The sequence below is a fragment of the Thalassophryne amazonica genome, chromosome 5 (genome assembly GCF_902500255.1).
Source record: "Thalassophryne amazonica chromosome 5, fThaAma1.1, whole genome shotgun sequence".
NCBI classification, from domain to species: Eukaryota; Metazoa; Chordata; class Actinopteri; order Batrachoidiformes; family Batrachoididae; genus Thalassophryne; species Thalassophryne amazonica.
In genome coordinates, this window is record NC_047107.1 from 88,303,271 (window position 1) to 88,319,135 (window position 15,865).

Genomic DNA, 15,865 nt, shown 5'->3' on the forward strand with positions numbered 1-15,865 from the left:
AAGTAATTCCTAATTACAACTGGGGTGGTGGGCCCCATCATTAAAAAGGGGATCGGAGAGTGTGTTCAATTACAGAGGAATTACTTCTCAGCCTCCCTGGGAAAGTCTATGCCAGGGTACTAGAGAGGAGACTTAGACTGTCAGTTGAACCTCAGATTTAGGAGGAGCAATGCGGGTTCTGTCCTGGTCATGGGACAGTGGACCAGCTCTTTACCCTTGCAAGGACACTGGAGGGGTCTTGGAAATATGACCAACCAATCTACATGGGAAAGACGCGTAACCGGGTACCTCGGGGTATCCTGTGTGTGTCTGGGGGGGGGGGACCTGCTTCTGGTGGGTGTTAGACTCCGCCAGGGCTGCCCCTAGTCACCAATCCTAAATGTGATATTCATGGACAGGATTTCAAGGTGTAGCCAGGGACCAGAGGGTGTCCAGTTTGGTGACCTAAATGTGGGAAGGGTGATAGTCTAGTGGTCAAGCAGTGGGTCTGAGACCAGAGAATCCTCAGTTCAAACCCCCATCTGGCCAGAAAAATCAATCAGGGCCCTTGGACAAGGTCCTTATTCCCCAAGTTGATCCCGCTGTGTAGTGAGTATCTTGCATGGCAGCACCCTGACATCTGTGTGTGTGTGTGTGTGTGTGTGTAAGTGAGAGAGTGGGTGAATGCGAGGCATTACTGTAAAGTGCTTTGAGCCTGTGATATAGATGGACCATTTACCTCAGAAATGCATTTCTGCTTGTTGCAAATGATATAGCACTTTTGGCACAGTCAGGCAGTGATCTCCAACGTGTACGGAGCAGGTTTGAGGCTGAGCGTGAAGCGACTGAGATGAGAATCAGCACCTCAAAATCTGAGACCATGGTCGTCTGTCGGAAAACAGTGGATTGTCACGTCTGGGTCAGGGGAGAGTAACTGCCCCAAGTGGAGGAGTTTAAATATCTTGGGGTCTTGTTCACCAGTGGGGTAAGTTGGAGCATGAGATTGATGGACTGTTTGGGGCAGCATCTGAAATTTTACAGATGCTGTACCAGACCGTCGTGGTAAAGAAGGCATGGAGCAGGAAGGCGAGGCACTCAATTTACCAATCAATTTACACTCCTATCCTCACCTATAGTCATGAACCTTGTGTCATGACTGGAAGAATAAGGTCACGGATACAAGAGGCAGAAATGAGATTCCTCCGTCGGGTAACTCATGGACAGGGTGAGAAGCTCGACTCCCAGGGAGGGACTCACTACTTCTTTGCATTGAAAGAAGCCAGTTGAGGTGGTTCGGGCACCTGATGAGGATGCCCCCTGGTCGTCTCCCAAAGGTAAGTAAGTAAGTAAGTAAGTAAACTTTATTTATATAGCGCTTTTTGCAGACAGGGGTCACAAAGTGCTTTACAAGGTAAAACTATAAAAATATACAGTAAAAATACACACTCAGTACTAAAAGATTATTGGCCATAAAAAACCTGTTTAAAAAGTAGAGTCTTTAGTTGCTTTTTGAACATCTCAACAGAGTCCAGGGATCACAGGGACAGAGGGAGTTCGTTCCAGAGACGAGGCGCTACGGCTTTAAAAGATCAGTCTCCTCAAGTTTTAAAGCAGGTTCGATGAACCATTAACAGGTTCTGAGCTGAAGATCTGAGGCTGCGGGCTGAGGTGTAGGGCTGAATCAAGTCAGCAATGTAATCAGGAGCCTGACCATGTAGTGCTCTGAAAGTCAAGACCAAGATTTTAAAATTAATTCTGGAGGCAACAGGGAGCCAGTGGAGGGATTCCAAAATAGGCGTGATGTGGGCTCTCCTGTTGGTGCGGGTCAGAAGCCTCGTAGCAGAGTTCTGGATATACTGCAACCGATTTAGCTCCTTCTTACCCAGGCAAGTGAACAGGCTGTTGCAATAGTCCAACTGCGTGGAGACAAAGGCATAGATGATTTACTCTCATTCTTTCTGTGACACCAACTGTTTAAGTTTGGCGATATTTCGCAGTTGAAAGAAGCAATTCTTCACAAGCTTGCTTGTGTGCTGAGCAAGAGACATTCCTTCATTGAAAATAACGCCAAGGTTTCTAAGGCTTGTTTTTGCCGTTAAGCCCAAGTCACCAAGGAGGCTCCTGATAACAGGAACAGCACTGTCAGGGGCAACAATAAGTGTCTCAGTTTTTGAGTTTAGTTGCAGACGGTTTCCATTAAGCCACTTCACCTGTGACAGGCAGTCAAATAAAGAGTTCAGTTTGTGGACTTCTGAAATCTTAAACGAACAGTACAGTTGTAAGTCGTCCGCAAACAGGTGGTAGGAAATATCCCTAAAGCCCTGAATCATCTGGCCGAGGGGAAGGACATACAACTGAAACAGCAGTGGCCCCAAAACAGAACCTTGCAGGACACCATACTGTAAGGCTGCTGTTTTGGATAGTTTATGGCCAGCCAACACACTAAAGGTCCTCTCCTCCAAGTATGAGGCAAACCACTTCAGCACAGAGGTCTTCCAAGCACGTCCAACTGGGAGGAGGCCCCGGGGAAGACCTAGGACATGCTGGAGAGATTATATTTCTCAGCTGGCTTGGGAACACCTTGGGATCCCCAGGAAAAGTTACAGAACTTGGCTGAGGATAGGGAAGTGTGGAATGAGCTGCTTGCTCTGCTGCCACCGCGACTCAGACCTGGGTAAGTGGTTGAAAATGAATGAATGAATATAAAGTAATTAAATTCAGTATTCTTAAACAACCAAGAAAAGGACAAAATGTCTTGAATAAAGATTTAAAGAAGTTCCTGTTGAGGCGTTTCTAAAGGAGTAAGCAGGTGCAGAGTTTTAAATGAAGATCTCAACCGATAAAAGAATGTGATTAGAGGACCAAGCACACACACACAATATATACATATATACATACATATATATATATATACATATATATATATACATACACACACACACACACACACTAAAGGGGATCAGTGACAACACAGGCTTGTTTCTGTGACATTCTGCTCCAATATCACACATGCTACAAAATTATTAATCAATTATTGCATCATTTAAATCACTTTTAATCAAGCATAGTTTAAGCCAAACACTTCTAACAAACCTCTCTCTGCTTTCCATTTTTTCTGGACTTTCATCTCCATCATTCTTCTCTATTTCCACCAGTCCTTCAGGCTGAAACTCCTCCCTTGTGATCTTTCCATCCACGTTTTCATATTCCTCCTTTAATTCCAACTCCTTCACCTCTTCGTCGTCTTCTTCCTCCTCCGACCCAGAGGAGCTGCTCTCCTCTGAGCTCGAGTCATCACTCGATGTCGTTTCATACCTGAGTCAAAAGAGGGCAACAGAGGAAAGGACCTGAAGCAGAAATGGATCAAAAAGTGCCTCCGTACCCAAAAATGGGTCATTTTTAGAAAGCACATCTTTGGGTTTGGGGCGGGGGAGATACTGCCATAATTATGCATCCTTCTACTGTACCACCAGTCCGTGATTTTGGAGAGATGCTAAAACATTTGATTACTTCACATTCAGTAGATTTGAGCAACACCATGAAATGCTCCAAATCATATTTAAGTGTTAGGTACTAATGCACCATAACCATGATGAAAAAGCACGATACAAATGCCATCCATGTATTAGATTTTTGTCCCACAATACACAACAAATATGTTGACAAGTCATATTTATGAAGAAACAACAGTTACACATTGTTTATCTTTAATGCTAATGTCACGCTCATTCAGGACAACAAATGGAGCAACAACTAACTTGTGAAGACTCAAGTATACGTTTGCATCTTTGCATTTGAAATACAAGGAATCGGCCATATCGTATCTTCACCAGAGAGGGTTAAAAGTCAAAGTAAAGACTTCTTCAAACAGGAGACCACAAAAACACTACTTCAAACTCACCCCCCATTTACGCCAACAAACTGCAGGTTCTTTTTGGCACCATTGGAGTCAGGTCGGCTGTCTTTTTTCTTCATGATGGATTTCAGAGCGCTTTGACTGCACGGCTGGCCTGACCGGAGGGAAAGGAGGTGAAGACAGCAGCAATTTATACAGAAGAAGACAAAATCATTAACTGTTAAGTGACTGTTAAAGTGACAGGGTGCAGGATTTAGTGCCTTATAGTGGTGAGGTTGTAAACTGTTTTAATGCCATCAGCAGATACAATTACATTTTCTTTCATGTTTTCGCTTCCTTGTTGACAGGGATCCATGCTCCCTTACCTCCTCTTGCTGTAAGTAATGTGTTATGATGATCCTCAGTTTCATAAACTCGTCAGTCTACAATACCAACCAGCAGACAGTGTTTAGGGGAGCAATCACCTCTTTTTTTTTTTTTTTTAACCCTCCTTCAATCTTCCAGCTGTGCTGTAAAATATCAAAGAAGGCGTATGTGTGTCCATTTTGGGCTAATGTATGGGCAACATGGCAGCCTCCACAGGGGGCCTGTAGGGGATTTTCTGCCTGTTGATCCCCTCCCGGTAATTTTATGTGGTGAGCGAACTCAAAGACTCTGACAGTGACAGGACACGGACTTCAAAAACCAGATGTTGTATTGAAAAGTTGCCTACCCTGAATGACAGAGTCAGCTAAGACAGCGCTGGGATCTTGGAACAAAATGTCACATGCACCATTGTGAACAAGAGCCTCGACATTAAGGTTAGCCTGCGTTTTAAGCCTGCACCTGGTCGACCCCCAGGTGGCTGGGCCTTGCCCTGCAGCATGGATCAGTGGAGCTATGTGATTGGGTGAAAAGTGTTGTTTGACATTATATGTGGGTGATGTGATCACATTGTTATATTTGAGCGGTATGTGTTATATCAAAACTTTGTGATGTATGCGTTTGTGTCAGCGTGATAAGCAAAGAACAGAACATTTCATGGCACCATCCCAGACAGAGATATGAAGACCTTAGTTTTATCAGTTTAGACTGTACGCAAATTATGACATTTTTTGGGCATGTACGCAAAACATTCAGGTCAAATCCAGTCTTGTACATTAAGTGGTCTGAGGACAAGTGTCATGGAACATTCCATGAAACAGGCCCACTCCCATGTACATTCAAAGGGCTCATTCTGAGCTTGTGAAAATATCAATTTATTATTGCAGGTAGTTTCACACTAACAAACAGGTGCTTATGAATGCTATATTCCTTTCCTGGTAATAAACACGAATAATATGACACTATAGCTTTAGTTTATGTCTTTGGTTAAAGCAGTTTAACCAAAGAGTTTGTTTGTACAGGACGTGTGAACAAATCAGAGGAGGTATTGTCAAATTATCCAATTCCAGTGGGAATGAAGAATTCTGAAAGTGCTAAACACACCTTATCAAATGTCCTGTCGCACTGTGCTTTATAATCACAAGTAAGACATTTGGCAGAGAAGAAAACAGCTATTTAGTGTTTGCCTGACATTCTCTCTGAAAGACTGTGTATGTGTCAGTGGAAGTTAGCCAAAACCCTGAAGTATCCCAAATATTTTAAGTACATGCTTCACAAACCAAAATTCCAGCCTACAGCCAGAACACTAAGCATATCTGCCAGGACTTGCCCCAGATGAGGGGCCTTTTCTCCTGTTCCAAAACACCACGTTGTGAGTCAGTGTGTGTGTGTGTGTGTGTGTGTGTGTGTGTGTGTGTGTGTGTGTGTGTGTGTGTGTGTTACTACATACCAACATCTATGGAACTGCATGTGTACACACTATGGGATGTGTGTCTGTGTGCATTCAGTGACAGAGTCATTCAGCAAGTTCCTGCTGTGTTTTGACAGGTGGGTGCAAGATGAATCAGGACCAGCGATAATCTCCATGATGTTAGTCTTAAGTGAAAGATGATAGTAAAAGCACTTATTTTTTACACCTACCCATAAATTAAGAATTAAAACTATCCATCTTATTTAATCACTGCAAACACTCCAGTCACTAATTATCACCCACCGGCTGTAAGGTCAGAAGGAGGATAGAGAAATGCACTCCACCAGTGCACCTGACACACTTCCTTGCACAAGATAACTTGAACAAAATTTATTAGATTTAAGGAAATGAGTGAGTCTTCAATGAGGTTGAATTGAAGCATGATCCAGTTTCAAGACCCTCAAACTACCGCCCACTTTACTGAACAGAAGATTGGTTCTTGTGCTCAATATACAGTACGTCCAGAAAGTATTCACAATGCATCACTTTTCCCACATTTTATTATTTTACAGTCATCAGTATTTTACACTCTTCAGTCTATGAATGCCCTTGAGTGGTTCAGCCAGACCCCAGACCTGAATCCAACTGAACATGTCTGGCGAGATCTGAAAATGGCTGTGCACCAACACTCCCCATCCAACCTGATGGAGCTTGAGAGGTGCTGCAAAGAGGAATGTGGAAAAACTGCCCAAAGATAGGTGCACCAAGCTTGTGGCATCATATTCAAGATGACCTGAGACTATAATCAGTGCAAAAGTGCATCAACAAAGCATTGAGCAAAGGGTGTGAATACTTACGTACATGTGATTTATTAGTTTTTGGTTTTTTTATTAATAAATTTGCAAACATTTCTTTAAAAAAAAAAATTTTTTCATGTCATTATGGGGTGTTGTGAGTAGAATTTTGATAGAAAAAAATGAATTTACTCCATTTTGAAACAAGGCTGTAATATAAAAATATTGCAAAAGTGAAGCCCTGTGAATACTTTCCAAACGCACTGTAACGAACAACACTTCTTGAATTTTCACCTAATTTTAAGTGGACATTCTAAATACAGTTGGCATTGGTGCCAAAGGCACATCAACAATGTATTAAGCAAAGAGTCTGTATACTTATGTACATATGATTTTTATTTATTTATTTATAAATTTGCAAAAATCTCACATTGTCATATGAGGTACTGTGTGTAGAGTTTTTAGAGAAAAATAATTTCATCTATTTTGGATAAGGCTGTAACATAAAATGTGGAAAAGGTGAAGTGCTGTGAATACTTTCCTGATGCACCGTAAATGTATGTCAGACAAGTTTAAACGTGGGTATGGTCAGATTTCATTAAGACTGTCCTGGTTCGAGCCACTTTACTATTCAGAATATCACTGCAATTTATTATCTCCCTGGCAGAGCTTCTTTTTTTTGTCATGAGCTGGGGAATGTGTGTGTGGATCGGGAGGTCTGGGTGGCCTTGCTTGAACTGCTACCCCCGTGACCCGACTCCGGATAAAGCGGAAGAAAATGGATGGATGGATGGATTGATAGATAATACCAATCAGGTACAAAAATCAGCATTTGGTATACAAATTCTAAACCTTCAAGATTTAAACTTTGACAGAAGGGCCATCAGTATTCCATTTACCCAAATCCCAACATTGTTGCGTGGTTAGTTTGGCAACAGAGGTGGTTACCCAAGGCCATCAAATATGGCAAAGACTTTGTATCTGTCTGTCTGTGTTCAACACAAGTCCAGTCCTATTACTACCAGAGTCTTCAAATTCACAGGGAACATTCTTCAGACCTTGGACAAGTTCAAAGATGGCTAACCTTGACCTATTTTAAGAGGTATTTTTAGAGGTTAAAAAGTCACATTGCTTCAATCTGTTGTGTTTCTTTTTTTTTTTTTTTTTTTTTGAGTGGCGGGGGTGACAGACGATCAAAGCAGAACTGCGCCGCGACGTTAAGTAGCAAGTCTGTCTAAAATCTCTCATTTATGTGTTCATATAGCATGTTTCTCATATATTATGTAAAAGCTAGTGAGAAATAACCACCTCTAAAACAAAAAATGCAGTTTTTGAAACCTAATAACACCTCTGGAGCAAAATCGAGGATGTTAGCGTGCACGTTAACCTTCGCTAACTCAAAGCCAACTTCCTATGGACTTAAATTTCTCTCAATACCTGGAAATGCACAGAGGGTGATCTATAAGTATTCCTTAATTTTTACAACTTCCACACTTGTCGAAAGCTCATGTACACACACAAGCCTCATGCAGACGCCGTTACAATGTAAATATTGTTTTTGATTGATGACTGATAGAGGAGTTTCGTTGAACATGTACAAATTGTACATAAGACAACAGGAGCTTAATATTATTTAAACTGCAAATTATAAAGAACACAATGCTCATACGCCCAAAGGTATTTTAGCATTGCGTTATTTTTTTTTAAAGCCCAAATACGGTAGCAGAACACAAAAGACATGTTTAGTGAGTATGTCCTAATTTATCTACCGATAAGTCAACACTAAGGCAAATGAATTCTATGGTACAAATTACCTGATTTATTTTGGTTGATAATGTGACAACAGCAGTATATTTAATCATAGTCGTATTGCAATGAATTCCACATGAAGTTCTCACTGCGTCAAACTTAATTTTACCTTTTTCTTAATACATCATACAAGATTTATTGGCCCTTTTGAGAATTCCAGACCGAGTCAAGGTGTAGTCACCAAGGAAGTGCAGGATCACAAAGTTAGCTTGGGGGGGTACAGTGACAGTCTGTTGGGATGCCTCTGGAATTCTGCTGGCGAACTTCGGAATCCATGTGGAATTCACATTTGTTTTGGATATTTGGTCCACTGGTTGAGATTGTGTTCTCACTACAACTGAACTACACCGCGATCCACTTGGAACCTAAAGAATTCCCACCTTTACAAGCAGCCCACAGTCTGCAGAGTTTGAATGTGTTTTTGCACCTCCACCAAAACAAATCAAACTGAGTACAAAGGACCACGGTCCAATTGAAAAAGACCACACAGATTAGGTGTAAATGCACACCAAATATCACAAAACAGTTTTCTGCCTATATGACACAATTAGGCTCATTAGGGCCTTTGATTTACTACGGAGCTTAAGAGATCTATAGCATGTGACATTTTCAATTAAATTTTGCAATTTATTTGATGCCAAATCACAACAAAGCTGCCTCAAAGTGCTTCACACAAGTAAGGTCTAACCTTACCAACTACCAACCCCTAGAGCAAGCAGACGCCAATCCCATGCAATGCCCTCCACACCTCAGAGGAAAAACAGCAGAATCAGTCAGCTGGAAAACCACACCTAAAGTATAATTCATCGGCAGTAAATCGACAGGAAAGCAGAGAAAATACTAAGGTGATCGCTGGCAGCTGGCCCTAAGCTTCACTAACAGACCCAGAATTTTGATAAAATTGAGGCCAAGACCTGTTCTGTTACTAATAAAAATGAATTAAAAACGATAGGAAGCACAGTTCTATACTATCAATCAATCAATTTTTTTTATATAGCGCCAAATCACAACAAACAGTTGCCCCAACGCGCTTTATATTGTAAGGCAAGGCCATACAATAATTATGTAAAACCCCAACGGTCAAAACGACCCCCTGTGAGCAAGCACTTGGCTACAGTGGGAAGGAAAAACTCCCTTTTAACAGGAAGAAAACCTCCAGCAGAACCAGGCTCAGGGAGGGGCAGTCTTCTGCTGGGACTGGTTGGGGCTGAGGGAGAGAACCAAGAAAAAGACATGCTGTGGAGGGGAGCAGAGATCGATCACTAATGATTAAATGCAGAGTGGTGCATACAGAGCAAAAAGAGAAAGAAACAGTGCATCATGGGAACCCCCCAGCAGTCTACGTCTATAGCAGCATAACTAAGGGATGGTTCAGGGTCACCTGATCCAGCTCTAACTATAAGATTTAGCAAAAAGGAAAGTTTTAAGCCTAATCTTAAAAGTAGAGAAGGTGTCTGTCTCCCTGATCTGAATTGGGAGCTGGTTCCACAGAAGAGGAGCCTGAAAGCTGAAGGCTCTGCCTCCCATTCTACTCTTACAAACCCTAGGAACTACAAGTAAGCCTGCAGTCTGAGAGCGAAGCGCTCTATTGGGGTGATATGGTACTACGAGGTCCCTAAGATAAGATAGGACCTGATTATTCAAAACCTTATAAGTAAGAAGAAGAATTTAAATTCTATTCTAGAATTAACAGGAAGCCAATGAAGAGAGGCCAATATGGGTGAGATATGCTCTCTCCTTCTAGTCCCCCGTCAGTACTCTAGCTGCAGCATTTTGAATTAACTGAATGCTTTTTAGGGAACTTTTAGGACAACCTGATAATAATGAATTACAATAGTCCAGCCTAGAGGAAATAAATGCATGAATTAGTTTTTCAGCATCACTCTGAGACAAGACCTTTCTGATTTTAGAGATATTGCGTAAATGCAAAAAAGCAGTCCTACATATTTGTTTAATATGCGCTTTGAATGACATATCCTGATCAAAATGACTCCAAGATTTCTCACAGTATTACTAGAGGTCAGGGTAATGCCATCCAGAGTAAGGATCTGGTTAGACACCATGTTTCTAAGATTTGTGGGGCCAAGTACAATAACTTCAGTTTTATCTGAGTTTAAAAGCAGGAAATTAGAGGTCATCCATGTCTTTATGTCTGTAAGACAATCCTGCAGTTTAGCTAATTGGTGTGTGTCCTCTGCCTTCATGGATAGATAAAGCTGGGTATCATCTGCGTAACAATGAAAATTTAAGCAATACCGTCTAATAATACTGCCTAAGGGAAGCATGTATAAAGTGAATAAAATTGGTCCTAGCACAGAACCTTGTGGAACTCCATAATTAACTTTAGTCTGTGAAGAAGATTCCCCATTTACATGAACAAATTGTAATCTATTAGACAAATATGATTCAAACCACCGCAGCGCAGTGCCTTTAATACCTATGGCATGCTCTAATCTCTGTAATAAAATTTTATGGTCAACAGTATCAAAAGCAGCACTGAGGTCCAACAGAACAAGCACAGAGACGAGTCCACTGTCCGAGGCCATAAGAAGATCATTTGTAACCTTCACTAATGCTGTTTCTGTACTATGATGAATTCTAAAACCTGACTGAAACTCTTCAAATAGACCATTCCTCTACAGATGATCAGTTACCTGTTTTACAACTACCCTTTCAAGAATTTTTGAGAGAAAAGGAAGGTTGGAGATTGGCCTATAATTAGCTAAGATAGCTGGGTCAAGTGATGGCTTTTTAAGTAATGGTTTAATTACTGCCACCTTAAAAGCCTGTGGTACATAGCCAACTAACAAAGATAGATTGATCATATTTAAGATCGAAGCATTAAATAATGGTAGGGCTTCCTTGAGCAGCCTGGTAGGAATGGGGTCTAATAAACATGTTGATGGTTTGGATGAAGTAACTAATGAAAATAACTCAGACAGAACAATCGGAGAGAAAGAGTCTAACCAAATACCGGCATCACTGAAAGCAGCCAAAGATAACGATACGTCTTTGGGATGGTTATGAGTAATTTTTTCTCTAATAGTTAAAATTTTGTTAGCAAAGAAAGTCATGAAGTCATTACTAGTTAAAGTTAATGGAATACTCAGCTCAATAGAGCTCTGACTCTGTCAGCCTGGCTACAGTGCTGAAAAGAAACCTGGGGTTGTTCTTATTTTCTTCAATTAGTGATGAGTAGAAAGATGTCCTAGCTTTACGGAGGGCTTTTTTTATAGAGCAACAGACTCTTTTTCCAGGCTAAGTGAAGATCTTCTAAATTAGTGAGACGCCATTTCCTCTCCAACTTACGGGTTATCTGCTTTAAGCTGCGAGTTTGTGAGTTATACCACGGAGTCAGGCACTTCTGATTTAAAGCTCTCTTTTTCAGAGGAGCTACAGCATCCAAAGTTGTCTTCAATGAGGATGTAAAACTATTGACGAGATACTCTATCTCCCTTACAGAGTTTAGGTAGCTACTCTGCACTGTGTTGGTATATGGCATTAGAGAACATAAAGAAGGAATCATGTCCTTAAACCTAGTTACAGCGCTTTCTGAAAGACCTCTAGTGTAATGAAACTTATTCCCCACTGCTGGGTAGTCCATCAGAGTAAATGTAAATGTTAAGAAATGATCAGACAGAAGGGAGTTTTCAGGGAATACTGTTAAGTCTTCTATTTCCATACCATAAGTCAGAACAAGATCTAAGATATGATTAAAGTGGTGGGTGGACTCATTTACTTTTTGAGCAAAGCCAATAGAGTCTAATAGATTAAATGCAGTGTTGAGGCTGTCATTCTCAGCATCTGTGTGGATGTTAAAATCGCCCACTATAATTATCTTATCTGAGCTAAGCACTAAGTCAGACAAAAGGTCTGAAAATTCACAGAGAAACTCACAGTAACGCCAGGTGGACGATAGATAATAACAAATAAAACTGGTTTTTGGACTTCCAATTTGGATGGACAAGACTAAGAGACAAGCTTTCAAATGAATTAAAGCTCTGTCTGGGTTTTTGATTAATTAATAAGCTGGAATGGAAGATTGCTGCTAATCCTCCTCCTCGGCCCGTGCTACGAGCATTCTGACAGTTAGTGTGACTCGGGGGTGTTGACTCATTTAAACTAACATATTCATCCTGCTGTAACCAGGTTTCTGTTAGGCAGAATAAATCAATATGTTGATCAATTATTATATCATTTACCAACAGGGACTTAGAAGAGAGAGACCTAATGTTTAATAGACCACATTTAACTGTTTTAGTCTGTGGTGCAGTTGAAGGTGCTATATTATTTTTTCTTTTTGAATTTTTATGCTTAAATAGATTTTTGCTGGTTGTTGGTGGTCTGGGAGCAGGCATCGTCTCTACGGGGATGGGGTAATGAGGGGATGGCAGGGGGAGAGAAGCTGCAGAGAGGTGTGTAAGACTACAACTCTGCTTCCTGGTCCCAACCCTGGATAGTCACGGTTTGGAGGATTTAAGAAAATTGGCCAGATTTCTAGAAATGAGAGCTGCTCCATCCAAAGTGGGATGGATGCCGTCTCTCCTAACAAGACCAGGTTTTCCCCAGAAGCTTTGCCAAGTCGAGTCCGACATTGTTGCCAGTATGCTAGCCATACGAGAGGGAGAATAGATGTGTCTTAAGTCTAGACTTGAATGTCTCACCAGAATCTGACTGTTTTACTGCCGTCAAGAGATAATTTCACAAAACAGGTGCATAAGAGAAGGCTCTGTGGCCTGCAGACTTTTTATTCACCCGAGGAACACAAAGCAGTCCTGCGCCCTGAGATTGCAGACTGCATTCCCTACAGCTAAGTAGGGACGTGCTAGTCACAGGAATAATTTTACAGGTCACGAGGAGAACCTTAAAATCCCACCTCAAAGAGACAGGAAGCCATTGGTCAAACTTTCTGCTTCCTGTCAAGAGTGTGGCAGCAGCATTTTGAACCAATTGGAGACCCCTAATGCTGGAGTGTGGTAAACCAGAAAATAGAACATTGCAGTGGTCCAGTCTAGACGAGAGAAATGCATGAATCAGGGTCTCTGCATCAGCCATAGACAGGATGGGATGAATCTTCACTATATTTCGCAGGTGGAAGACAGCAATCTCGTAACATTTATAATGTGTCGGTCAAAGAACAACATGGGATTAAAAATTACCCCAAGGTTCCTCACTTTGTCAGTGTGATGTATGACACACAAGCCTAGGGTAAGCATTAGCTGGTAACTGATACCGATATCTCGCTGGACCAAGAACTATCATTTTGGTCATGTCTGAGTTCAAAAGTAAGAAATTGCTGTACATCCAGCTTTTGACTGACACAAGGCAATCCTCTAAGGATTTTACATGTATGACATTACTAGCAGTCATTGGCATGTACAACTGAGTGTCATCAGTTGTAGTAAAGATAGTAAAGATAGGTAATCCCAAAACACCACAGTATGTGCCCAAGGGGTGCTATATAAAGGGAAAAAAGCAGGGGGCCTAAGACAAACCCCTGTGGAACCCCATATTTCATGTCACCATGGTGGGAGGTAGTGTTGTTGTACAAGATACAATGAGAACTACTGGTTAGGTATGATGTCAACCATGCAAGGACATTCCCTGTAATCCCAAAATGATTCTCATTCTATCAAGTAGAAAACTGTGATCCACGGTATCAAACGCAGGGCTAAGATCTAACAGCGTCAGAATCGTAGTGGTGTCTAAATCCATTGCAAGCAGAAGATCATTTACCACCTTAGTGAGAGCTGTCTCTGTGGAATGGTGTGTTCTAAATGCAGACTGCAATGACAAAGAGATTATTCTCAGTAAGATGGTCCATGAGCTGCTGTGAAACCACCTTTTCCAGAAATTTAGAATAAAATGATAGATTTGACATCAGCCTGTAATTTTTCAATGCACTAGGGTCAAGATTAGATTTCTTAAATAATGGTTTAATCACTGCAGATCTGAAACATTTAAGAATAGAAATCTAGGTAATGTAACAGCGATGGCACTCACCTCAATAACAGGGTATAGTGGCCATATTCAGGGAGGCTGGGATATATTTAACCTAATGTCATCTATTTCTTCTCGAAGTAATCTAACAAAAACCTGGGCTGTAAAAGGAGAGCGACTTACAGGTGAATTCAAGAATAAGTGTTGTCAGTGTGTTGAACAGGAACTTTGAATTATGCTTGCTTTTGCTGATAAAATCAGAGTAAGTGAGTGATCTAAGACCACTGACGCCAGAGGCATGTCGTCAGTGATACCATGAACAAGGACCAAATCCAGGGTATTTACACTAATGTGTTTCGAACCCTGAATGCATTGCTGGAATCCGAATAATCTGAAGAGAGGGTCAGAAAGCTTATTTATATGAAAGTTGAAGTCACCAACAATCAGACTGTTATCTGCACGGGTTACCAAATTAGAGATAAACTCCCCAAATTAATCTAAGAATTCAGAATTTGGGCCCGGGGGCCTATTTACATTGACAAAATAACATGGCTGATTTTTATTATGCTGGCCTTGGCTATACGTAGTATAGCGAGCAGAGCGGAGAGTCAGATGTTCAAACATTATATTTTTGACCCCCAACAGCTAGTAACCTAAACAGATTTATAAATTTCAAGGTTCTGCTACTAACCTATAAAATTATTCATGGACTGGCACCTCTCTACCTAGCTGACCTAATTAAACTTACGTACCGGCCCAGGCTTTACGTTCTCAGGGTGCAGGACTACTTTGTGTCCCTAAGGTGAATAAGAAGTCTGCGGGTCACAGAGCTTTCTCTTATCGTGCCCCTGTTCTGTGGAATGATCTCCCTGGGTCAATAAAATAGTCAGATTCTGTGGAGACTTTCAAGTCCAGACTTAAGACGCACTTATTTTCCCTTTCATATGGCTAGCATACTGGTACAGTTTTGTTTTACATTTTTTACTCTGAAGTTTAGGGCTAGTGGCCGGCGATCACCTTAGTATTTCTCTGTTTTTCTTGTTGTTTAATGCTGGTGAATTATACGGTATTTTTTTTTGTCTTTCTGATGCCTGATTCTGTTTTTTCTCTCTGTTTAAGGTGCAGCTTCATCCAGAGATGGGAGTTGTATTCGTGTTGGCGATCCTCCTGTCCTGTGCGCCAATAGCATTTCTTGTATATCCGTCTGTGAATTGTTCTGTGAATTGTTCTGTAATTTATGTTTGTAGCATGGCCCAAGCAGAGGGTCACCCCTTTGAGTCTGGTCTGCTTGAGGTTTCTTTCTCAGAGGGAGTTTTTCCTTACCACTGTTGCTCTGGGGGTTGGTAAGGTTAGACCTTACCTGTGTGAAGCGCTTTGAGGCAACTCTGTTGTGATTTGGCGCTATATAAATGAAAATAAATTGAAAAATTGAAATTGAAATAAATTAGAGCAACATCACGAGGGATGTGACCAAATGTGTACGCCGGTGGGTAGGCGTTATCTAAGGGGAGGACAGCAGGTTTAGGCCAGGTTGCACATAAACCAATCATATCTAAGGGGTGTTCCATAATTAGATTGTTTAACAGTGATTTTGAGGATAGTGAACTTATGTTAATGAGACCCCAGCTATGGGCTTCAGTGGGGTTGACAACTGGACTATTGGGATTTGGGGGTGGTTCCAGAGTATTATATATAAGATATCTAAAATTAGGT

The 15,865-nt window shown here is 41.2% G+C and overlaps 1 protein-coding gene across 3 annotated transcripts in view; it reads right to left on the reverse strand.

The window, feature by feature from the left end:
- The window catches only part of kank1a (KN motif and ankyrin repeat domains 1a), a 138,781-nt gene that overhangs the window by 10,118 nt on the left and 112,798 nt on the right, over positions 1 to 15,865 (reverse strand). For all 3 annotated transcript variants that reach the window (XM_034170801.1, XM_034170802.1, XM_034170804.1), the window contains 2 exons: positions 3,881 to 3,989; positions 3,073 to 3,294 (listed from right to left, as the gene is read on the reverse strand). In XM_034170801.1, the coding sequence (XP_034026692.1) occupies positions 3,073 to 3,294; positions 3,881 to 3,989 (331 nt within the window). The remainder of the gene's footprint in view (positions 1 to 3,072; positions 3,295 to 3,880; positions 3,990 to 15,865) is intronic.